The sequence below is a fragment of the Filicampus tigris genome, chromosome 6 (assembly GCF_054856515.1).
Source record: "Filicampus tigris isolate MCC_2025a chromosome 6, RoL_Ftig_1.0, whole genome shotgun sequence".
NCBI lineage: Eukaryota > Metazoa > Chordata > Actinopteri > Syngnathiformes > Syngnathidae > Filicampus > Filicampus tigris.
The window spans coordinates 8,610,245-8,636,161 of record NC_141222.1 but is presented as its reverse complement, the minus strand read 5'-3'; the positions used below and the strand labels follow the sequence as shown (position 1 = coordinate 8,636,161).

The 25,917-nt window shown below is 40.3% G+C and overlaps 2 protein-coding genes across 3 annotated transcripts; both read left to right on the top strand.

The window, feature by feature from the left end:
* Positions 1–3,107: 3,107 nt before the first annotated feature.
* Positions 3,108–16,628, top strand: mri1 (methylthioribose-1-phosphate isomerase 1). 2 transcript variants are annotated; one of them, XM_086032610.1, is made up of 7 exons: positions 3,108–3,190; positions 3,292–3,565; positions 4,639–4,862; positions 11,643–11,812; positions 11,890–12,066; positions 12,148–12,372; positions 15,461–16,628. In XM_086032610.1, exons 2-7 carry the CDS (start codon positions 3,434–3,436, stop codon positions 15,592–15,594), a joined length of 1,062 nt encoding a protein of 353 aa, XP_085888736.1. In that variant the 5' UTR covers positions 3,108–3,190; positions 3,292–3,433; the 3' UTR covers positions 15,595–16,628. The 2 variants fall into 2 exon arrangements, with proteins under 2 accessions (XP_085888736.1, XP_085888737.1); XM_086032611.1 differs by having other exon boundaries at positions 3,109–3,345; positions 3,476–3,565.
* Positions 16,629–19,378: 2,750 nt separating this feature from the next.
* On the top strand, positions 19,379–23,891 carry c6h19orf53 (chromosome 6 C19orf53 homolog). Its single transcript, XM_086033773.1, has 3 exons — positions 19,379–19,516; positions 20,291–20,346; positions 23,497–23,891. Exons 1-3 carry the CDS (start codon positions 19,429–19,431, stop codon positions 23,641–23,643), a joined length of 291 nt encoding a protein of 96 aa, XP_085889899.1. The 5' UTR covers positions 19,379–19,428; the 3' UTR covers positions 23,644–23,891.
* The last annotated feature ends 2,026 nt before the right edge of the window (positions 23,892–25,917 follow it).

Here is a 25,917-nt window from a genome sequence, read left to right as displayed (position 1 = left end):
TCATGTCAAAAACTTTCCACCATTAATGTGACCTGTAACCTGTACAACTCGATTGTTTTCTTTTTACAAGCGGGAAAGTAAAAATACTACTATGGTATGGATTCAACTCTTTAACACTGGCGTAGCTGATGTAGTGTTGGTAGGATTTGTAAACCCATGGGCCCCAGAAAAGGCGATGTGTGGTGCAGATAAACGGAGGACAAAAAAAAAAAGTTAATTGAGGATGCAGCCAAATGCACAAAACTGACAGACCTTAGGTCGTGGTGGGAGCAGCCAGGCTTGGGTCGACACGGGTCCGAGCAGCAGCGCAGCCACAGCAGGTAAACAAGCACTGTCTGCCTCATAAAATCCAAACTGGGACAGTTAAGATTTTCTTGGGGATAAGCGGTTTGGATAATGGATGGATTGATGGATGGGTTCACTCTCTCTCCTGTGCTTGTTTAAAGCCGATATGACAAACGCCCTCGGAGGAGATAATGTTTGAAAAAACCTTTTTGACCTAACTTTTACTTTGAAGCCGGAATTGCAAACTTCCGGTTGAATTTTGCTGGGAATTGTCAATGTATGAAATGTAGGTCTAGACCTACATTTAGGTATTTTTTGCATGTGTCTATGACATTCCTACAGGGAGTAATAGGCAGTTTTGTCCGTTTTTTTCTTGGGGGGCACTAGAGCGCAATTTTGTGTTCTGGGGTTTCATTTTTTAATGGTATCGCAATTTCACCCATGCCTGATGTGCGTGCAAAAGTTGGTGAGTTTTGAAGCATAAGGGGGTCAAATTAGTTATGTTATTTGCGTGTTATTTATGTTATGGTGGTCATGTATGGTATTTTCCTGTTTGCATAAGGGTCTGGGGAAAGGGTGGGAGTGGATGGCAAACAAGGCAGCTATTGCAATTCTAATCACTGCCATGGTTTATTCCTGACTGACTTATTCCTTACTTTTTGGGACTTTTTTCTGTCCTCTATTCGCGTATGCAATGTCGGGACCCTTTGACCTCAAAACCCATGTGGAATACAGCCTAGCTACGCCACTGCCCTTTAATGTATCTATGGTACACTTACATTAGCTCATCTAAACATGATCATTGAATGCAATTTAAACTAACAGACTGTGTACTGCTATTTAGGCAGCCCACTGTCTTCCTTGCTTGAATTTGAAATCTCCCAAACATGGGAAAATGTATTAGAGTCCTATTAAACGAACTTGTTAGCTGTAATTCCAAAATATACTGTATTTTTGGCGCAAACACAACACAGCTCATTACCAAAAGAACACCATACTGCATGGAAGCATGTTCATGGTAGCGCCATGCTTTGGGGCTGCTTTTCTTCTGCTTTAACTGGGGCCTGACTCCTGAGGAAAGGGGTAAGGAATTATGAACAGTTCAAAATCGTAGTCAGTCTTGCCACAAAACCTTCAGACTTATGGTTGAGCAGCTTGAGTTCCAAGGTCAAGGTACATAAATTGCACCATCCATTGTTGCTTAAGCGAAAGTGGGAGATGTCCAGGGAGGGCACCGCTGTTGAAAATAAATAATAAAAGCACAATATGCACGCTGACATGCTAGAAAGCTTATGAGAGCTTATGAGAATGTCTTATGGACAGATGAGACTAAACTGGAAATTTTTGGCATGGCACATCAGCTCTTTATGTTCACAGATGCAAAACACTGTCCCGGCTGTGGAATATGGAGGAGGCTCAGTTGTGTTCTGAGGCTACTTTGCTCAATCTGGCACAGAGTGTCTAGAATCTGTGCAAGGTACAATGAAATCTTGAGACTCAAGCAATGTTCACTCTCATGTTCCATTCGTCTTGGACCGTGGTGAGCAACATCGGACATGCACACGCCGGCCAACCAGTATCACATCTGTCCAAAACCTGAGATGAGAACATGTTATACAATGTAGATATGTGACATAAAAATGAAAAAACCCTATCAAAATAGAACATATCATTGAGATTTGCGACACGAATAAAATCATCCATAGTTTACTTTTATTTTAGCACACAGGTCATTTTAAGCATAATTAAGTCTCAATAGAATCTATAAATATGGTCCCACATTGTCCCCTCATAAATAAAGGAAAACATGTAATTTAATAAAACATAGAAGTTTCTAGTCACCTGACCTCTGAAAGGCGCGAAAATGTATTACGGCCATATTGGGAGCGGTGAGCGCCCTGCAGCGTATCGTCAGTGGTGAGTGTATATGCGTCAATATATGCTTCCAAGGCAGCTGCTATTTGAGGTAAAATGCAAGCAATAAAAATGATTAAATTAGTAACAATTAGTAGCAGTGATTACCAACTAGTGTGGTGTGAGAAATAATTGGGTGTGCCATAGGACATTTCGCTTAATTGGCCAGAAAATTATGTATTTATGACAAATAATCAGAGATGGGCGCTTTACCTTATTTTGTAGGTCCGTCCTCCGTTCGCGACCTGGGTACCCTTCCGTCATCGTCCCACTGTCCTTATTCATAAAAAAGAAGCGTCCTCCGACACTGTCCGTCCTTGTCCTTTTAAAGCGCTTCCGTCCTTACATTCCGTCATAACTGGTTCATAACTAACCAATGTACTGCATTCACTTTTTGTGACATTTAGGTTGGTGGTGTCCTGTGAGATTTTTTTCTAGTGTAAAGTTTGTTCGTTGATGGCTCAATTAATTAAGACTGGGAAACACCACCCTAGATGGGAATTAACCCGTGTGTCCACTTTTTGGTAACATTTTTGCTTGGTGGTGTGCCGTTTTATAATGTAGAACGGTGTTTGCCTTGGTTCAAGAAAGGTTGGGAAACACTGCACTTTGCACTATAGTACATGTACACAAGAGGTGACAATTTTCTCCCATTCTCAGTGTAATTCTGTCACGAAAACAACGAGGAAGCTCATTGCACACAACAGTAAGTGTAAACAGTGCGACTGAATGTAGCAAAAATAGAAGCATTGTTGATAGAAAATGCTTGCAATTGTCGGGGGAAACGGGGGGCTTTGGTGTTATGCTAATATCAGCTTTGAATGTGAAATTTCCCCTGACAAAGGGGCTGAAGGAGAGAGAAGGGGGGATGGGGCAGGGGTACAGCGAGGAGGAGCGATCACATTGGAGAGAGATTGAGGTGGGCGCGGCTAACTAGGCGAGGACTTCCGGTTTGGTGGACACGTGGTTCCGTGTCTGTCTGACTGTCAATGTAGGTGAAGCTCTCCAACCCTCCTCTCCCTTTTCTCCTCATCTTCCTCCTTCCTCTCATCTTCCTCCTTCTCTCGTCAACTTTCTTCGTGTTAATACCAGCCGACTGCCAGCCAGGCCGCGCTCACCGGTTCAAGGGAGGAGTGAAGAGCTAAGGTGTGCGTGTGCGCTATTGTATGTGTGCGTGCCAGCTACCCGCCCGTCCGCGTTATCCTCCCCAACATCCCGCCTCGTTGTGTCGGTCATGACGCTGGAAGCGATCCGCTACCGTGCCGGGTCTCTGCAGATCCTCAACCAGCTGCTGCTGCCTCACCAGACGGTCTACGATGACATCCGCTCGGTGCAGGACGCCTACGAGGCCATCAAGTCCATGAAGGTAAGACTCTCATCATCACCCCCGTCCGTGCACGCCGGCTGCATGTGCATCTCCTCCCGTCGCCCATGCGTGCCTCTGCCGTCGACTCCTTTGTGCTCCCGCCACTGCCGGTGCACGCATGTGTGGCCCTGCTCGCGCTTGCACTCGGCCTGGATTTTTGTTTTGGGGCACAGTAGACCCACTCCACCCCACACCGACCCGCCCACACACACGAGCAAACAAATCAAAATCCGTAATGTATAGATTACTTAGTACTGCGGGCTAGACAATGTGCTTATATTCAGTCACTCATCAAGCGGACCCCTCCTTTCTCTGGGAGGGCTTATTGATGAATTATTAATGCCCCTTGCCGGGGTTTTTGTTCGCATTTTTGGTCTTGTGCTGCACTCAGTGACACCCCCACTCCATTTATCACTGCACACTTGAAGGCCAGGAGCGAAGATGAGATCTACACTTGCATGCCGTTGGACTTCTTTAGCAGCTGTTGGCACATTCACAGATGTTTCTGACCCTCTTTCTTCCTCCCAGTTACACAAATGTGCAGCACTTACAAGTGTGATGTGGCTGTGTCAGCATGTAGAATTGTGCTATAAGCAGATGGGTGATGTCATGATGATATAGTCAAAAGGGAGAGAGAGAAATGACTAACTGTTTCTGGAATTTCAGAGCAGTGATGCCAAACTTTGCTCACACTCAGGGACAAATTGATATAGAAACAATACAGTTTTGACTTGACTGTGCCAACTTACAAGCTTTTTATATTACAAGCCATGGTTTGGTAAAATCATTATGTGTTTATTTATTGATTCATTGCTTTGTGGTGTGAGGTGCTCCTGATGTGACTCACAAGACCCCTTAGTGGTTTTTGGGGGCTGTGACGGATAAATTGAACTATACATTTTATTTCATTTGACTGGGAAATATTGATTTTATTTATTATACTATATTATATTAAGTCCAGAGCTTGGTGATGGAACAAATAAAACTCATAAGTCAAAGTACCACTGTAATTTGCAAAGAAACAATGTGATTTGATGTCCATTGCGCTGAACATGCCCTCCTCTTTTAACCAGGTACGCGGTGCCCCAGCCATCGCCATCGTAGGTTGCCTCAGCTTGGCTGTGGAGTTACGATCTGGCGCCGGTGGCGATGACCCCGTGACGTTCATCCGTGAATCTTTGTGTCACCTGACGTCAGCGAGGCCCACCGCTGTCAACATGGGCCGTGCCGCCCGCGAACTGATGGAGTTTGCCGAGAACGAGAGCATGGAGAAGAACGCCGAGCAGCTGAGAGAAAGGTGTGTGCAAGTTTGATATGAATTGTTAAAAGGGAAGTCAACCAAAACATGTTCTCTTCAAAAAACGCAGCCCCATGAGTTTAAACACGGCATTCTGATTGATATTGCATTTGTGGAATGTGGATGAGTTAAGCTTTAAATTCCACCCGCTTTTTAATCATCTCGGTGGGGGTGGCCATTTTGCCATTTGTTGTCGACTGAAAATGACATCATAGTTGCTCAGGTAACAACCAATCATGGCTCAGCTTCAGAAAACATGTGAGCCGTGATTGGTCGTTAACTGAACTCTGAGCAACTGTGATGTGTTGACAGAAAGAGGCAAAATGGCCGCCCCTTAGATGGCTAAAATTGGGTGGACTTTGCTGCTTAACTCATACTCCACAAACGCAATATTAATCACAATGGTGTGTTTAGACTAATGAAGGCGCATACAACATATTATTGTAAAGACATTTTTGGGGGTTGACATTCACTTTAAGCAGGTGCCAGCACACTTGCTATTATTTGCTATGGTGCCATTTGAAAATCATATACGTTGCAGAGTAGTTTGGGAACTGAAAGTGAGAAAATCATATAGGTGTAATAAAGAAAAACATCACCTGCTTTTATAAACTTAATACTAGGGCTGGACGATAATTCAATATTATTATTTATCGCAATAGACACGAGATCGATATCAATAGAAAAATTCATTCGATAAAATGTTCAAGAGATTTTTTTTTTTTAAAACAAGCAAACCCCAAACTGTTCATATTGTAGGCAGCGCGCAGCCACCTCCAAACACAAACGACCGGTGGTTGTAGTACAACTTTTGCTAATGCTATTGATATATGGCTTCACAGTTCAACGGCTGTAAAAAAGTAAATACGCTTACCAGATAGGCTTACCTTTCTCCAGGCCTGCTCCTTTTTGGCTCTGTCCCAGCCGATATTGGAAGCTGACTGTGGTGTACACCACAGACCGCAATAAGGGCCGAATCCACAAAGAATGAACTGCGGTCGCTTGATAGCACCTTTAATTGCACTTCATTTGCACCCGCCGTTTGCTCCGTCTTAATGTCCTGTTCACAAAGCACATTGTACTAATGACATACCAATGCAAACACACCCACAAAGTTAGACACCTAAGTGCAGTTTGCACCTGTTTTCCCCTGATTGCCACACATGGCAAAGTATAAACATCAGATTTGCGCCGGAGAAGAACAATGGCAGTTTGGAAGAGAAAGATTAAATTAAATCAGAACGCTTGAGCTCCTGACTGAGGAGGTGTAACGGGACTGTCAGAAGACCGTTATCAAACTTTACCCAACATGTACATTGACGTGGAAATCTCTACTAATGTTGACATAAATCTCACAAAATATCAAAATAATTGCCTCAATATTTTGGAGTTAATGGACATAAGCATTTTTGTCATTAAGCGACATTAAGATGTGATGAGCGCCGATGGAGAGGAAGATGACATATTCATTCATTCATTTAATGTCCATGAAATTTAAAATATTGGTGCAATCATATTGTTATATTCAGAGTTTTATAAGGGCATGCGTAGAGATGCGCACATGAATTTGCATAACGACTGGTCGTAGTTTTCTGACATTAACCGACGTTGCATTTTTTTCCATCCAGCATTTTAGACTTTCACGGCCAAACCCATTCCTCTGAACTCCAGGCAAGCAATGCAACGGCTTCTCCTTCAAAATATTCGCTCATTCGCCTGGCATCATAGCCGCCCTGCACCATGCAAGCTTTTGTTTTAGGCCCCTCTAACCCCTGTATTTCATCTCTTGTACATGTCGCAGCATTCCCTCATATTGTTCAGATACCTGAGGTTATAATGTGCCCCCTCGCGCAAACGCGTAATTTTACACCAGCTTTCTATAGACCTTATTTACTTCACTGAAACTGTGTGCACTGGTGTTAGCGAATTAGACGTTGTTTATCAAAGGGGCTCATTTTCATAGAGGTGGCTAATTTCTCTGTCAAGTATATGCATATTACCTCATTTAAATACACACAAATACCATCGGCACACTGAGATGCATTCTGATTGGCATCATAATTAGTGAAGCATTTCACCATCTGCGTGTGCTTTGTGAATTAGACGCTAGCTGTTTCCTCTATTTTAAGCGCCACGCAAAAGACACTCAATCCTCGTGAATTCGGCTCTGAATATTTTGTCCCACATTTTTACTCCATGCTATTTGTAGAGGACGCTGTGTGTAGATTTTTGGGGGTACGCCAAGTGGTAAGTACATTCTTGATGATTCTCTTGCAGTGTTTACATGTAAACTACACTGCTAATTTGTCCAGTCCAGGTATTATTTATTTTTGTCCAGTTGTACCCTCATACAGTATAAACTTACACAGTGTTCCCCAACTAGAGAAAATCTGTGAGTACGCCACCGCTCACAGCTTCCTGCCTATGGATGTCAGAAGATGGTGGCAACGCACTACTTTTGTCTAAATGAGTCTCCTCACATCGCTTTAACCCATTAAGGGCGGGAGCGCATAACCGCGTTTCTACCACTAGAGCCGGGAGCGCTGTTGCGTCTTTCTACCCTTAAAGCCGGGAGAGCATATACGTCATTTTCTAATTATTATTTAATTGTCGGTCTCTTAACCAATGAAATGCATCAGAATATACATGTGACTATGTCGTGGAGGATGTTCTGGAATTCCTCCAAGTCATAATGGCGGACGCCGCAGTCGCGGCACCTCTGAAATAAGTAACGGCAGTAATATAGACGATGGGATTGTGCACTTTGAACCAGTTGAACGTGGTATATAGTTAAGATATATGTTTGTAGACAATGACAATATCGACGTCTTTGTAACAGATTAGAGGATGGTAATTACCACTCGATTTTTTTTTTTTTAATTTAAAGTAGTGCTTCTCTTGCACTGACATTTTATTTTTACCTCTTTGATTGAAACAGTAAAGATGAATAGACTCGGGTCTGTGTGAAAGCCACATGTCTAAGCTCTCAAATTCTTTTAGAATTATGTTTCTTTCTGCTACATGGGCTGAGATATTATTTTGTAGGTGTTGAATTTCTGGGAGAACTTCAGGTTTTCAAAGGTAATTCCAAAGATGACCTTAGGTTTTGGGGAGCTCTTGGGCTAGGCGCTTTTTAGGCCTTAATGGATTAGCATAGTTCCTTGGTTCTGAATTTTCACCTTTTGTGGATTGTCTGGATCGTATCCACCGGGATAAATGAAGGTTCATTGTAACATCACATTGGCTGCTGAAGATGTTTTTTGTCTGTTTTTGTTTTAGCCACACCTACTCATGAATGGTTTTGTTGATATGATGGATCAACAGCACAAACAGTCTCATGAAAAGGTCGTTTTTAGACAAATGAAAATGATTTATTGATTATTTGATTTTTTTTTCACCCCCTCCAACAAATGCTGTCTGGAATGTCATAAAATATTCCTGACCTAATAAGCTTTACTTGACCTGAGCAGCATGTCTTCCATTGGTTCTCGTTTGAGACGCTTCAGGTTGTAGCAGGTCACATGAGCACTCTTGCTCTTCTTTCTTTTTGTGTCATTATAAACCTTTACCATGCAGCTCTGTCACACATCAAAATTTGTCTTGCTCCTTCTATTAGAAGCTACACCATCAATACACTCAGGTGACCCAGTTCCACCGGTGATAATGCTGCCTCAGCAATGATCGACGGTTGCTGTGGTGCTTTTAATCACACTCTTCTATTCGCAGCATTGTACTACAAGTACATCTTAATTCCATTGTCCAGAAAATTCCTTTTCATATTGTCTAATCTGTCCTTAGTGCTTTTTAATTCTAACCAGCGGTGTGAAATCTATGGTAATGGGCTGAACTTAAATTGCCTCTGTTCATGCACTCGCTTTGACACATTGATGTGACTGTAGCAGTAGGGATGCAAACAGACATACAGTTGTTTTGCTCAAGGTTACTTTCGAAGTGAAAGTCTCAGGGTTGAGTCAACAATTGTTCGTTTACTGACACGTCGGACACTTTCTTTAATGGTGATACGCCAATCTCTTCAAGGACTAGATGTTGCTACTATCCTATAAAGTTGGCCATTTGTGGTGGTTGAAAATGTTGGCTGCTGCTGTGGCTACCAGTGCATACTTTCTTCTTAACAATGTAGCAGATTGGATATTTGGCAACTCCTACAGTTAATGCCATCTGTCTTGATATATCTATATTTTTTAAAGCCTAATAATATTCCCTTTCTCTTGCCTGGGCAAATATTTTAAGTGATTCCATGGACAGCTACTAAATGTTTTTCAAAACTTGGAATCCCCTTAGTACCCTTAATGTCCTGTGACTGAGGGGGAAAGTCTACATGGGCAATCTAATCACTTTATGAACCTTGGTGATCAGATGACTGCCAAATTCTGTTTAATTACAGTATAATTATGCTTTATTTTGAATTAATTGCAATGGTTCACAGAGGTAAAGGTATTGTTGGCATTTTTGCCTCACTTCCTCTGTTTACACCTGCCTTTACCTTCTGTCATCAGTAAAGGCCAGCAATATGATTCTAAATAATCTAACTTGGGTTTTTCTTTCGCACCGGGATAGCAGCTGTCACAACACATCTGTATCCCAGAAGCTACACGAACATTAGCAGATGAAAGAATGTGAAAAGTGGGAAGCCTTCTCTCTGAATGTCTAATAGAAGATTTAACATTCAGTGTCAAGAAGAAACACCAAAGCTGATGTTTGCATGCATGAGATGCAACGGCTATATACAGTAGATAGAAAGAAATGCTTTTCGAATTAGTTAATTAAAGTTAAAGATGATTGGAGAAAACCTTCCAAGCAGGTCTGAATTTAATCTTTCAAATCCATTTTATGTATCTGCTTTGAAATGGTTATTCACTGATAGTGAACTCACATCTAAGTAATTTTTTGATGGTGGATAGACAGCTGTGGTGTCACTGGGGTTGTAAAATTCTGCAAATGTTCTTACCGGTAGTTGGTAATGAATGGGAATCGCAATATACCTAAATTATGGCTACACATAACATACAGTATATAATTTATCATAATGGCTATTCAGCCTGTCTGTGTGTCTGTAACTGCACAGGATTTTTTTTATGTACAGTTACCAAAGGTTGGTGGAGAAGCCCAAAAAATGTACTGTAACTTTACTGGTGAGTAACTTCTGATTTATTCTTAAATCAGATGATGAATGTCCAATAAATTACAAAAAAATATATACTGTATCTGAATTTGCAAAGTCACCTCTTGCAAAACAATACCTCTTAATCTAAAAAAATCATTAAAAAAGTATTTATAAAATAATGAATGGTAAGTCAAATTTTAGATACCATACATTAAGGAATATTCAGCTCCAAGACATTGTCTTGTACTATTGTTTCCACTTTTTCAACAACACAGTGGGCACACCAGGCAGAGTTTACAAAAACAGGACCAAGGCTAGAGTAGAGTAGAAAAGTCACACCCTTGTTCAAATGCCATATAAAAAAAAACTTACACCAAGATGAATAATTTTAAAACTTTTTCCACCATTAATGTGACCTGTAACGTTTACAATTAAATTTTGGGGAAATTTTTTTTTGAGAGATGATCAAATTAAACAACTAAAATGTGGCTGCACAAGTGTGCACACCCTCTTTATACCTGGGATGTAGCTGTGTTCAGACATAACCGATTCACATTCAAACTCATGCTAAATGGCTGTCCGCACACACCTGCCAGGCAGCCACCATTTCAAGTGCCAAAAAACAACAACAGTAGCACAGGGCCTTACAGAAACATTATTTACTTTATTCACTGAAATGACTAAATGGAGAAGCTTCTCGTTGACCACATTTATTACAAAAAAGAATATGCTTTTTAGTGTTTAACTTATATAGTACTATCACTACAATCATTGTTGGTGTGTGTAAGAGACAGCACGACCTCAGCATGTACCCAAAGATGCACATTAAAAAAAAATTTATTAGCATAAAATAGGGATAATGTTGTCTTAAAAACCAACAACTAAAACAACAATCAAAACATCTGCAACTTACCTCGATTCCTCAATTTAGAAGTGGTTTGTCATCTCCACGTTTGGTCAGACACAGACAGCAATGCAATGCAATGTAATTCTAATAATCTACCCCTTTTTAGCCATCTAAGGGGTGGCCATTTTGTCACTTCTGTCGACTGAAAATGACATCACAACTGCTCAGGCCTCAGGTAACGACCAATCACGGCTGACCTGTTATCTGAAGCTGAGCCGTGATTGGTCGTTACCTGAGCCCTGAGCAGTTGTAATGTCATTTTCGTTCGACAGAAGTGAGAAAAAACGGCCGCCCCCTGAGATGGCTCAAAACGGGTGGATTGATTCTTATTTCACAAACGCAAATGAAGCAAAGCTGCCTCAAAACATAAGCAAGCTTTCCTTATGCTTCACAGTAGGTAGAGTGTTGTTCTATTTTATATGCTTCATTTTTGTATCTGTAAACACAGAGCTGATGTGGCTTGCCAAAAAGTTCCAGCTTTGTCTCGTCTATCCAGAAGACATTCTCTCAGAAGTTATGTGGTTTGTCAACGTTTTGGGAAGTTCCGTTCTTGTCAGGTTCTACGTTGTAGTTATTCAGTGACCATTGTGAGGGTTTCTTTCCGGCTACCAACAATTTTGCGTGTGCCAAGTCTACAAACAATTGCACTAGCAATTTTGTCCATGTGCATGTATGCTCTTAAACTGAACTGTATACTATGTATCCGTTAAGTGCTCAGTGGGAGTCTAACCTCTTGTGCCCCCCACAGTGTAATAGCATGGATTGAAGACATGCTGGAGCGAGATGTCAATGACAACAAGAAGATTGGAAACTTTGGCGCCCAGCACATCCTTTCGGGCGTCCCGAGGGACTCTGTGACCATCCTCACACACTGCAACACTGGTTCACTTGCCACGGCTGGATACGGGACCGCACTGGGTAAGACTTAAACGTGAGGGGTGGCTGTTTGGACCGTACAGCTGTAAGTGTACCTAAGCATGAGTCTGGATGTGTAGGAGTGGTGCGAAGCCTCCACACGCTGGGCAGGCTGAAACGTGTCTACTGCACGGAGACGAGGCCGTACAACCAGGGGTCTCGACTCACGGCGTACGAAGCCGTAGCAGAGGGAATCCCCGCTACGCTAATCACAGACAGCATGGCGGCCCTCACTATGAGAGAAATGAACATCACAGGTTTGGGTCTCCCTCTTCATTTCTCCTCATTTCACATCCATCTCGTCTTAACCCCGTTTGTCCGTCGGCTTTCGCTCATAGCTGTGGTGGTGGGAGCAGACAGGGTGGTTGCCAATGGCGACACGGCCAACAAAGTCGGAACATACCAGCTAGCCATTTCTGCTAAGCATCATGGGATTCCTTTCTATGTGGCTGCTCCCAGCACTTCATGTGACTTAAGCCTGGAAAGTGGCAGGGACATCATAATTGAAGTTCGCCCGCCTGAGGAACTGACCAGTATAAATGGAGTCCCCATCGCTGCTGCAGGTATGTAAAAACTGCATCCATGCATGTGTTTGTGTGTTTGCATGCTCATGTAGTTTAGGTAGAATATTAAAATTTGAGCTGTGGTTTTAAGTGGCGTACCCAATGTACGTACGTCTCATTAAAGGATATGGTAAGATTTTTTTTATGTTGTTGACAGCAGCAAAACAAAATGAAGCAATTCCTTCCAATTCAGGTTCAGTGCCTTTTTTTTGTGTCTTATGAATCAAAGCTGCTAGTTAGGCTTAGATTTAGGGTTAGTCTTTCATTTGAGTGTTGACATCTGAACCTTACTACATACAGCAAAAAGATGAACCAAGCCACGGTCCGTAAGTCAAGGTACCACTGTGCTGGCATTAAATCAGGTGATTAGAGTCAGGATTATGTTAAATTATCAAATATATTAGAGCCAGTCATCATTTTTGTGAATTCTTTTATTCTTGTTTATTAAATAAAAAAATCCCCTTAAATCCCATGGAAAGCTTCCAACGTTGAAAATTCCTTTTTTTATTTTTTCCAAGAAAGCCGAAAGAAACAAAATAAGTTGAAATGAATATACAGCACATCACATTCTTATTAAGAAATGCCCCCTGCTGTAAGAACCTGTCTTGAAAGGGACATAGGTCATTTTAGCATATAGCAAAAAAGGGTGTCCCGATATGACATTTTACAAAGAACAATAGTCAGCAACACACACACACACACACACACACACACACACACACACACACATGTATACACACACCACACACAAATCAGTGCTTCTCAATTATTTTCTGTTACGCCCCCCCAGCAAGAATAAAACGATTCGCGCCCTCCACCCCACCAACCACTAAAAATGTGTTCATTTTGTCTAAGGGTTTGTTTACTGCACTTCACATCGCCAGCTCATTGCAAAACAAACCTACACCGTAGAGTTAATTCTCGCTGTGCACAATGGTCAATTAGAGCGCCACTGCCAACTACTGGAGCGGATGTGCAATGACACTTTATTGTAGTACGGCGGAAAAAAAGCATGTTCCCCAGGGTCACACGCACATCAGCATCGCACTGCGCCCCCCCCAAGGGGGGCCCACCCCACTATTTGAGTTAACTGCACTAAATGAAGGCATTGCACAATTTCACTATTTAATATTAATACTTCAAATAATAAATCAATCATAAAATTATTAAAATGTTTACTTAACACTGACATTCCAACAATGTACATACACACAAGCACATACACATTTTGTTTAATAAAGGCAGCGATCCCCAAACTTTTTAGTGCCACAGGAGACCGATACACAAACAAATAAAAAAAAATGATTTAAAATATCACTCACCATTCTACGCTTCAATGAGCTGGTGTATTCCGACAACTTTACGACAGTTAAAAACACAGGTGGCGTGAAGTGTCATGGCAGTGGTTATTCTATGATGTATTACGTTTTCGTTAGCACACTCGACAGCGGAGGCTTGTGTAGCTAGCTTTTAGCTGAGCCGCTTAAGGAGCCTGCCAGACAATCCACAATCCACGGAGACCCCGCTGGTCACGCTTTCTCGTCTGGGATGTTGAAAGTGCAGTGAAAAGTCACTAGAGCCCGTCAGTTTGTACTGTAATCCAATATCGATTAAGTCCACACGATTATAGTATCCAGCAGCAAATATAAAAGTACAGTTAAACAAAAAAATAAATGGCTTGGTCGTCATCACACTCCCGCGTTCGAGCCCTACGGTGGGGGGCCATGACCGTCGTGCGGGGTACCTCCGAGGGAGCCTTGACTACGACTGTCATTCAAGTGAATGCCAGCAGTGCTGTTTCTTTTTTTTAATTTTTTTTTTTTAAAGAGTCGGGGAGACTTCGGCTGGTTGTATGCGTACAACCTATAATTCTTTTCAGTCGCCACATTATGAAAATTGGGCGCACCATAGAGCCCGGACTCCCACATGCCCAACATCTTCATTAGCTATTACGTGGGCTCTGCATGTTAGATCCAGACGCTGCTGGATACAAGACCAGGAATGAAGCCCAGGAAGGACTGAGTATATGAGTGCTATTATCAGAGATTTCGGATGTTGACCAATATAATCCAATACCATTTTTTTTCCTGATATTCCTGACCTATGTCAAGATCGAATCGGGACACCCATAATAGCAAAGATGGCTCACTCTCCTGAACAATAATGCTAGCATGCACACTAGCGCTAACACAACATGACAGGTGTCGCAGCTGGTCCACCAATATTACAGACCAATGCTGTATGTGGTCCCGGGTCACCATGGAAACAGCAGAGATGCCCTTCACTTCACAACATTGTATAGACAGTACAAGAATGATTGCAAAACTATTTTATGTCAAATTATTTTAAGTTCCAATTGATTAATGGTGTTGCTTTGATGTTCAACATAATTACCATAGTTTAAATGGCACTTGTAGGTTTCCTAGCTTGTGCACTTGTGAATTCAGTCTGTAAATAGTGGATGTGTGTGCGTTTAAGTTGATTCTGTTAGTGCTGGACTGAGTCATTGATCTATAATTGCATTTGTACTGCAGAGAGGTGCTCCACAGTAATTAGAGAACACTCATTTAATGGGCACTTGGAGGGTCCTTGGAGAAGAGGATGTGCAATTTTAATCTACACATGTCTTTTCTGCTGTCATTCTATTGTGGGATGGACAGAACCTCTTCCTCTGTCCACATGTCAACACCTAAGTTCTTAGTTTTGCATGAAATAAGATGTAATAAATGTGTTGCATTTGCCTGAGTCATCATTGGGTACATGAGACCAATGCAAGATATAAATGAATGCATTTTTACTGTCAATAATAGACAATAAAATTGTTGATAACTTGGCACAATGGAGAAAAAAAACTCTTGCAAGCTGGACACAAAATAACTTGCATAGTGTTTTTACGAAGAAGGACAAGAAAGAAATCATCTTTCATGTCTCATGTCATTGTTTAATAGCTAACTAGAGTTGGATCAACTTATATGCTGTCAAAACAATGTGTTTCGAACTTCCGATAGTATGATGCATAATATTTTATTGAATTTTTGCCCTTTTCTTCAAATAATCTCCGGTCTGTACGTCTGCTATGAACCTGCAGGTATTGAGGTGTGGAACCCGGCGTTTGACGTGACTCCCCACCAGCTCATCACAGGAGGCATCATCACAGAGCTGGGGGTCTTCCTCCCCTCAGAGCTCCAGGCAGCCCTCACTGGCCGCCTCACTGCCCTCTAGAGCCCCACCTGCTGGCACGTTGTCGCCACTGCACCTTACTTTCAGACACTGACGTTCTAATTTCGTCATAATACACACACACACTGTCGTTGATGTTATTAAATTTTGGTTAAAAAAACGTGGTCACATGTCAGTGGAAGGAAATGTTTTTTACTTTCCCTCTCTTTCTTACGCACACACACAAACACTCTCATGCGCAAGCTGAAACACACTGCAGGGAGTCAAATCGACATGCAAGCAGTTACCCCCATCCCTTTCCATATTTTACTTTAATTACTCAAATATCGCAGCTGTCATGCTGCTAATTTTTGGAAGCTTTTTTTCCCTTTTCAAAAAGCTTCTGTAAGTGCTATACGATGACTAAACTTTCAACTGTGTTTGGCGACAAATTTTGAGTCTTAACTGGGGGAAATTTTCAGGGCAACTAGAAACAATAACATCGATGATCAAACTGATTTTCATATAAAAGTTAATATTCCGATCAGCTATGGTTTCTGAAAGTGCTGCTGTCCACTTGTGTAAATACATATGTGTCCTTGCTGGTAGCATGTACATAATGTAGAAATCAAATCCACTGCTACTGCTGATTTAGTAAGTTAAAATGACGCACGGTGGCATCAAAATGTTATATTAACATTTAAGTTTTTGTCTTTGTGTAGATACTTTAGTAGGAGTGTCATCCAAATTTATAGCTGTAATATGAAACAATCATTTCAATTTTAAGCCTGCGTGGAAAAATTTTGAAAAAGTGGAGTATCTTGATAGGCCCCGAAGACAACACATAGCTATATTTATACAGTACTTACTAATCATATACTGTACATGCTTACTTTATCTTATCCACTTCCAGTATACATGTAGCCATGCTTCTTTCAAAACCATTTTCACAATGTTCATCGTACACTCCACTCTTTAGAATAAAGAATTTAGAAAAGGTGAAGAGTATCACCAAAACAACTTTTGCCGTGAAGTCTCATCTATACACAGCGAGGGATAGACCATCACAAAATAAAAGTTTGACATTCAAGTGTGAATTGGTCAGTTTGTATTTTTTTCTTTTAACGCGGCTGAGTTATACTCATGTTCCTTCTTGCTGTCCACTGAACACAAGATGGCTGTAAATTACTTTCAGAAACTGTAAAAATGAAACCGAATGCTTGATTGATTGACCAAAAATAGAACTAGAGTACATACTGTATACTCTGGAAGGTGTTTATTTTATTGTATTTTTTGTAGCTCCAAACCCACAGAGGTTCTGCTCACTTGTACTGAAAACTGCTCTCATCTACATAAGTGAAATATTTGAATCTTTAAATTATCACCACGTCACCACGATCAGGAGCTAATATTGCAAGGTGTGTGTCTGGTCAAGGAGTACGGTGTGTGATTTTACACGAAAACAATAATTGCGATAATTTAGGAGTCAGACAGAAATGTAATGTGGCGACTGACTGGAAGATTGGGTGAACACTTTATTGCATATTGGTTTCGCTGAAGAAGGCTAAGTGAAGACGAGACAATAATAATAAAAAAATGTTATAACTCAAGATTTTTTTTAAATTCCTAATACCGTCAGATTCCAATCTAATATTTGTTTTACCATAAACCTGCCATAAAATGTTATTTTTTTAAATTCTGATTTATTCTCAGTGAAATTGCATTTTTTTCCTTTCTTTTTTTAATAAGTGTAGAGGGATTTTAAGGCGAAATAATACATTTGTGCTTCATCTAAATTTTTCCCAATTATCTGCAATTTCTTTCTATGAAACAATAGTGAGTGTGTTGCTTTGGTTTGCGATATTGGGGTGTTTTCATTTGCAGTGAAATAACTAACAGGTCATGTGATCTGGCAGTATTCCTTCATGTACCCATTCAACTCATTTTAAAACATTACAATATGGCTGTTGTTTGTCCTTTATTCTACTGGATCAACGACAAGTGTTATTTCAAAATGCTTTGTGAACCCGTCCCTACTGTATATTGTTGCTCTACTGGATGAACTATATTTATTGTACAGGTGCATCTCCATCAATTACAATATTGTGATAAACTTTTTTGGTTTCTCATTAGTTCAATAAAAAAAAAAAAAAAAAAAGCAAAATTCACTTCACAGAGAAATATTTCATGGTTTTTCTTTTATGATCATTGCTTACTAGCAAAAATCCTAAAGTCAAAATACTGAAAAATTCTATTACATGAAAAACAAATATTTTTACTATAGAAATTCGGTACATATTGGCCTTTTCACGTGTTTATTGAATTCATATGCAAAATGAATGAACTTTTCTACAATCCCCTAATTTATTGCGATACATCTATGTATTGAATGCCTTGTTGCCCAGCAGCAGTACAGTGTACCAGCCTCTCTACCCTTCTTACACTCTGGTAAATGTTTTCATCAAGCCCAAGCAGACGATTTGCAATAGCAGTTCTTCTAGGGTGATCGTAGACAGCCTATCTGTTGTTTGTTTTGTTTTTTAATTGGATACAACACTGGGCCTACCATTATTTGTGTATTAAAATGAACATGTGAAGAATGGTGCCATAGTGTTAATGAGGTGTATGCTGGATTCATTCATCCACATGATGTCCTCACCATAAAACTAAAGTGTTCCGTTGATTAATTAGACACAAAACCGCAACTTGAGCTATAGAGCCCTTGAAACATACAAAACGGCCAGTATAAAATAATCAGAGGACTATTTGTACACATAGTCCTGTCAGGACTATGTTTGAGAGGTAATTACTATATACTTATACTTTTTGTTTTATCAGTGATTTTGCTTCTATTCTGCTTAAATCATCAACCCATTGCTTTTATATTTATCTTATTGTAGTTTTAAAAATGGTGTTTCCTCCACAATGTTCCTGTCTGGCATACATGGACCTGTCTACTTGCATTTGTATTGTATTGTAGAGTACAGACTCAGACATACAGTATGTTGCAGCGTTATGGTTGTCATACTTAGTATACTATTTATTTTCCTTTGTCCTTGAACATTGATAAGCACTCTGAAATGTTGATGTACACCACAATGATTTCCAGTGCAGTATTTTTGCATGATACCGTAATTCAACTGACGAAAGGCCTTTGCTTCTCTTGACTGGAAAGGCCTGCTAAACCATGTACACTACCTCACTGACTAAAAACTTTGACAAGCACGGACACAAGGACTTAACAGGTACACTGTCACACAGTGGATCAAACAGAACTGCCGAACAATTCTGATAGATGTCATCTACATCTTTTCAATCATGGTGCTCTATGTAGAACTCAAAGTGACACAAATATTTTGTTGAAACATTCCGTTTTTCATGTAGCTTAGGTTCAGAATTTTATATTGGGTTTCCCTTCAGGGATTTGTATAATAAAATTAGAATGTTTGAATACAACAAATTAAGCAAAAAACAAAAACTGTATTGTTCCAACAGCAGATTAGGTGCCAAAATTTTAGCATGATCTTTATTAGTGTCACCTGTTACATGGGAAGGACGAGTTTACATGAGTTCAGAGGGCCCATTTATGGAGTAGTGTAATCAGTATGTTGTTATTGAAAACCACTTGATCATTGTTTAATTTCGTGATGTGGAAATAGTTGACTGTTTTTTTGTTGTTGTTGTCGTTTTTAATACATGTACTATATGGCTACAATGCCATCAGGTACAGTCTTTTCACATGTGAAAAAAATAAACCACGGTGAAATCATTTGTTTTTGTGTCATGGTCGCACGATGTTAATATAGTAATTCAACCAATAGGTGGCGGTCTTTTGAAAAGTAGACGACGAACATAACAGCAGAAGACCTCTGCCGTTTTGTCTTCCGGTTCCCCAACATGGCGCAAGGTTCACAGAAGTTTAAAGCTCAACGACCCGGAGCCACGAAAAAGCAACAAAACAAACAGAAGGGTCCAAAGAAAGGAGGTAAGAATGTTAGAATTGACCATTTAACAGCTAACACGAGAGACAAAACGTGAAACAATCAGTGGTTGAATAATACCCTCATGTGACGCACATGTGCGTCTGTTTACACCCTCCGTTTGAACGATTTGTCCAAACATTACAAAACTTGATTTGCCTTTGAAAAGACATGTATGGGTTATTATAGTGGGTAGTGTTACGTACGTTAGAATCTGTCCATTCGGCGGCCGCCATATAGCTTCCAACTGCTGGATCACGTCTTTGGCCGAGTGACAGGGATACTCCGGCCTTGCAAAATATGTTTCGATGTATGCGCAAAGGAATCCCTCTAACCCCAATTTTCATGTATCGGTAATTGGGAAAAGACCTAGCTAGATCAGCCTTCATTTCGTTGTGTTGGAATCCAAAAACTCACTTTAGTGAAAGGTGAGTAAGAAATGCTATTTTATTTACTGAGGTGCCTGTATGAAAAATGTCACCAAATTTGGTGCATACTCAACGATTTTATTTTTGCGACTGTCAACACACGATTAGATGTTTAGTTATTTTAAATAAATAATTAGGGCTATTACTGCCTTTTGTGGGCTAATGGAGGAATAGAGAATGAAGGAAACTTCGTTGCCTTGATTTTTTTTTTTTTTTTTTTTTTTCTCACCAAAAACACAAGCTTTGCAGATTGTATGGTCCAAAGTTGTTGTTTTTTCCAGGGCTGTACAAAAAAATGGTGACTACAGTTCAGGGGAAAAAAAAGAATAATTTGTTCCTTTTTTCTTAAAGGGAGGATCATTGCGCCCAAGAAGGCTCAAGTGATTCAACAACAGAAGCTCAAGAAGGTAAGCTTTTTCACCAAAGCAACTGAGCTTTCATTAATAACCGACCTGAGACTAGAGTACTGTATCAAAGATATGAATTGCTTGACATGCTCACTTAACACTGTACTTACAGTTTTTCATTTGTTTTACAGTTATGGCCCAAAGTGATTTTCATACAAACATTTACTGGGAATAGCATTTTATAACTGTGTTACAATTCAGAGCCTAGCAACCGCGCATTCAGATTAAAGTACTAATTCGGTATAGGTTGCTGTTGTATGTGGGATCCATTCAGGATTCACCCCTCCCACATTCTTTAAACGCATTCAAGTACGCTAGCGTAATGCTAATGTACTGTACAAGGGGAATTAGCATATGGTACGGTAGTTGTAAACCTACAAACAGCTGCTACTTTGACACACATGGAGCAGCAGCACATGCAAACAAAACAAAAAACAATATTGGCAGGAATCTATTGCCCCTGCTCCGTGGGAACAAGAAATATTCAAATGTCAAAAGTAGGGCGACCACAAACAATTATTCTGCTAGTCGACTAATCACCAACAGCAATCGCGATTAGGGAACTACCGTAATCGGATAATATATAAATCGCAGCAGCAAGGTGCAGCTCTTATTATAACCATCATTTGCTGACAGCTGAAATTCAATCTAATCACAAAGACAATTAAGATGATAGCACATTCAATTCGTATTAAACTTTGCAACTTAAGCCATCATTCTACATACATGTTTATAAATGAGGGAGCAACTTAAATTGATGGCGATACGCTGGCCTTAACATTTTTAGCTGTAATTCTTTAGTGCATTTTAAAATGGAACCAAAACTATACATTATGCAGAGTTGCACTAATAAGTGAAATTATCTATAAATACAATAAGCAATACTTGTATACATATTTCACTCTGCTTGGGCACCAAGGCTTTTTTTTAACAGAAGGTAGTGAAATCAGAGGAGTAAATTGTGAAAATGCATTGTGCTAGAGAAAACTAAAATAAACACTTGTATTGATTTTTAATTTTGTCTTAATTGAACCTTTATCCAAAAGGCTTTCTTTTTCTTCACTAGTAAGCATAATGGAAAAGTAGTAAATTCATATACACAGTCAAAATGTGGTATGCACCTGGAAAAAAAATTAGGACCTTTTTTTTTTCACTATAATGTAGTGTATTGCAACAAACTTAATTATGAGTTTGATTGTTACGTGATGCCGATGCGTGGCAAATATTTCATTTTTGTGTTGAGTGCTGATATTTCCCAGTTTATGAACGTATCACTCCATTGGCAAAAGAGAGCAAGCATGCACTTCCTGCTTCGATGTCCACCACAGACAAAAACACACACAGTTTTGGTTGTTAATAAGCGCGAGTTCACTGCCTAATAGTTGCTTAATCCATAGTAGAGGCTAAAATATGTTAGCGTACCAAATAGGACATTGTGTTACAACATTACGTCAAACCCACACCGTAATGTGTATATGATAAGTACTGCTATCTTATAAACACGACTGTGCCTACGTCAGAAATGAAATCAGTAATAAGCCACAACTTGCTTCCTTTTTTTAAATGATTGGGAATCCCCATTGTGCTGCCATGACAGGCAGGTTTGCATTGTATTGTATATTTGGTGAAATGCGCCATAAGTTTTGGACTTCCTTGCCAACACGAATTAGCCCTTACTCAACTTTACCCACAAAGCTTCTGTTTACATCACATATGACCCGGATTACCACTACTGCACATGTGCGTTGCAGACAGGAAAACAGCCAGCGGGAGAAGAGTGAGATGCGGCAGTTTCGAGAGAAAACTAATGCGCCAAATAAATAAATACATAAACAACGTCGATTTTGATCGTCGACGTCATTGTTATTAGTCGACTAATATTGGCAGCCCTAGTCAAACTAGGGATGGTATTTGGTACAGAGACCCGGTCCGGTGTCTGCCGAATAGTCCTACCCCGTCGAAACCTCCTACCGAAAGCTGATTTGACAGCCTGTTTTGCCCAAATGTCCTACGCTTTGTGACATTTCCTACCGAAGGCTAATTTGACAGCCAAAATACTACCGCGCACTTTCATCTTATGTTTAGATGCAGACTGGTATGTAGAACTTTAAAAAATCCCTTAAGAAAATACACAGAGGTGAAAGCAGGTAGTACGTCCTGACAATTAAGTGTAGTATACATACACTGCGTGATGAAAGTGGTCAACAGATCAACACTATGCTCAAAAGCTAGTATAAAACACAAAATGCTTAAAAGCTATGACGGAAATCACACGCCAAAAGTATTTTTGAGGCATTGAAAAAGTCAAATAAGACTCAACGCTTTTAACCAAACGTACAGCAGGTAGGACAAAAAGTTCCAAAATTCCCACGAAAACACTTATTGGCGTTGTGTGCATGCATACGTGCGCAAGCGCACTGGGCAGGTAGGACGTTTCAATGGGTAGGGAGGAATTTTAGAACACCGGTACTAAACTGGCTCCAGGGCTGAATTTTTAACTCATTCACTGCCATTGACAAATGTATTTGTCTTTTCACAGTCCAGTCCAGCCATTCAATCCCAGGAAGTTTAAAAACGTGTTTCAAAGTTTTCAAACGTTAGGGTAAGAGAGCGTGTGAAAATGCCTGGCAGTGAATGAGTTAAAAACTGCAGTATCGATAAGGTCCACCCTTAACGGTTCTGTTACTGGTCCTGGAGAAATTATTCAAATTAGTTTTCGTTTGAGTCAGGCTATATGAAAGTTACCTTGCACCTTCTAATGTTGTCGTTTCTAACTAACAATAAAATGAATATGTTTGGCTAAGACGCATGATTGTGTAACGGTGGCTGCGACTTCACCGTCCCACCTCACCGATTACATCAAGGCTGCAGTTTCGGCACTGTGCCATTTGCCACACATTCAAAACAATGTCACCCATGCATTGTAAATCCAGCGTGAAAAGATAAAAGTAATGTTCCTTTGTTACTGTAGCTAGCAGCAGTATCCGACCTACCACTTATTGCAGGTGCATCTTTATGCTTACGTCCTGATTGTTTGGTTTTGCCCTTTGTACAGTTTTAATAAGTCCAATGCACCATTTTTTATTTTAACTGATGAAATGAATAGTGAATACTCTGAAGCTTATCAGACTTTTGCTGTCTTCCCAAAAGGGGCTGGAAGTTGCCATCAGGAACAAGATTGAACATGATGTGACCCACAAGGCGAGCTCATCCTTACACAAGCCCCTCAGCGTGGTCAAAGGCGCTGAGGGCAAAGGCAATCCAGGAGACCCTCGGCCAGGAAGTAGCTCCAAATAGGATGTAATACAATGGACATGGATAATCTTTATGATTCTACAGAAAGAAAACATATTTAAAGGTTAAGTTTCAAGGTCACCTTTACAGTGACCACTGATGTGTTTTTGTTGCTCTTCCTTCAATATTCTGTTCTCTTCAGCTATGAAAAAATGTAAAACTGAGGAGATTGTGTAGTGGGAAAAGACTTATCTTGAAGCTGTACCTGTGGTCAATGTACCTTATCTAAAAAAATAAATGTATACACATTTTTTCAGTTCGCAATAGTTAGTTATATGACCTGCAAATGAAAAATGTCAGAAAGAGAATGCCCACATTCTTACAGGCAAAAATGATCTTGTCAGCAAATTAATAAAAAAAAAATCTTAAAATACTTATGTCATTTACAGTCATTAATTTCCAATAATCCTTTTACATCTCTAAATAAACACACAATCACTGCACACAGTTCGCTATTGAAGTACAACATGGATTGTTTTCAGAATCATGTGGGTTTTAGTGCCACCTGGTGGTGTATGTGAGTCACAGCATAGTCACCACTGCACTGTGTTTTGTATGTATCTTACAGTTTTATGAAAGAAGTTGTCTGATTTTAGAGAGTTGTTCTGTAAAAAAAAAAAGTCACCATGGAACTTGAAGTCCCAATGGAGCAGTCAGTGGTAAGTATTAGCTCAAACTTGAACATTTTACAGGGGCAAACAGTCGAACATATGTGGGCCGCTTGAATAGTGGTTTAATTTCCTGACTCTTTGCATTCTTTTACGCCAGACCAGCGTGCATTCTGCCTTTTACCTTGTCATCTGGGATAGGCTGCGGCTACCCAGAACAGCATATGTGGTATAGAAATGGATGGATGGACACGCGAGTGCACTCACTGCAGATGAAAAGCTCCAGTGAGCCACATTATGCTCCACATCCATGGATATCACTGTGAGTGGTTTCATGCAGAATACTGTTTTAAGACTTTTTCTAAATCCTGTAAGGGACATATAAAACCATTTTAAGTGTGATAGGCAGAGATATTGTTGACTGTACTGTCAGGGTTGTAAACACCAAAATCTGGGCCTCCATAAATTTTTGTCGATGGGTTGGGGCAAGGTTGCTGCTGGCACATAGTTTCCTGTTTGAAAACTAGGGAATTTTTGTGTAGAGGGGGGTGGTGGAAAAGCAATCGTGGACCGTGGATGAATGGATGAAAGTCATACTCAGTGATGAATGGCGAATTTGCATCGGGCAAGGTGATGGTGCAGGAACTTTTGCTTGGCGCCCTTCCAATGAGATTTATGAAGATGACTGAAGAAAACATGCAAATTTCCACATTGACGCTATAGGGCAGCATGTCAGGTAAAGGCATGGGGGAGATGGTTGCCGTTACATCATCAATAAATGCACGCTGACATTTTGGACACTTCTATCCCATCAATTGAAAAGACATCTGGGGATGTTGAAATAATTCATCACGATGGAAATGCAACAAGCCATAAAGAATGAACTGGAAATTCATTGAAGAAAGACACACAAGGTCATCGTTGCCATGACCTGCAAGTAGTCCGCATCCCAATCCAGTTTAAAGTCTCTGGTGGAAGTTGAAGAAGATGGTCCATGATAAGATTCCAGCTGGCGAAGCTGATTTGGCAAAAAGAGAAAGTTGGAGCCAGATTGATGAAGAATCCTGTTTATCACTTGAGTCCATGCCTCTGAGACGGCAAGCTGTTATAAAAGCCAGAGTTGGTGCAACAAAGTACTAGCGGTGTATGGAAGTGTTCTTTTTTTTTTTCATGATTCTATAGTTTTTTCTACAGAATGGAGTGAGTGCATATTTTTTTCTCTCTGCTTGGTCTAAAGTAACTTACTGACGATCACATTCACTCTTGATTTTTTGCAGTGTTTATTCAAGCCACAAAACTGCCATTTGAAATGACAAACATTTTTTTAAACGTAATAACTGACAACAACATCATTCGACTCCGAGACTGGTGCTTCCATAATTTTTGCCAGGGGTAGTATTGAAGAGCACACACATATGTGTTTAGGAGATACTAATTATACCCATTAACACATTTTTATATATAGTATTAGTTTTAATCAGGTGCAAGTCAACTTTTTTTGCGCTGAATCCCGAATCTGCCCTTGTTTTTTTTCTCTAGCACTTTTGGTTTTAATAATAATCCATTCATTCATCTGAACCGCTTATCCTCACAAGGGCCGCGGGCGTGCTGGAGCCTATCCCAGCTGTCTTCGGGCAGTAGGCGGGGGACACCCTGAATTGGTTGCCAG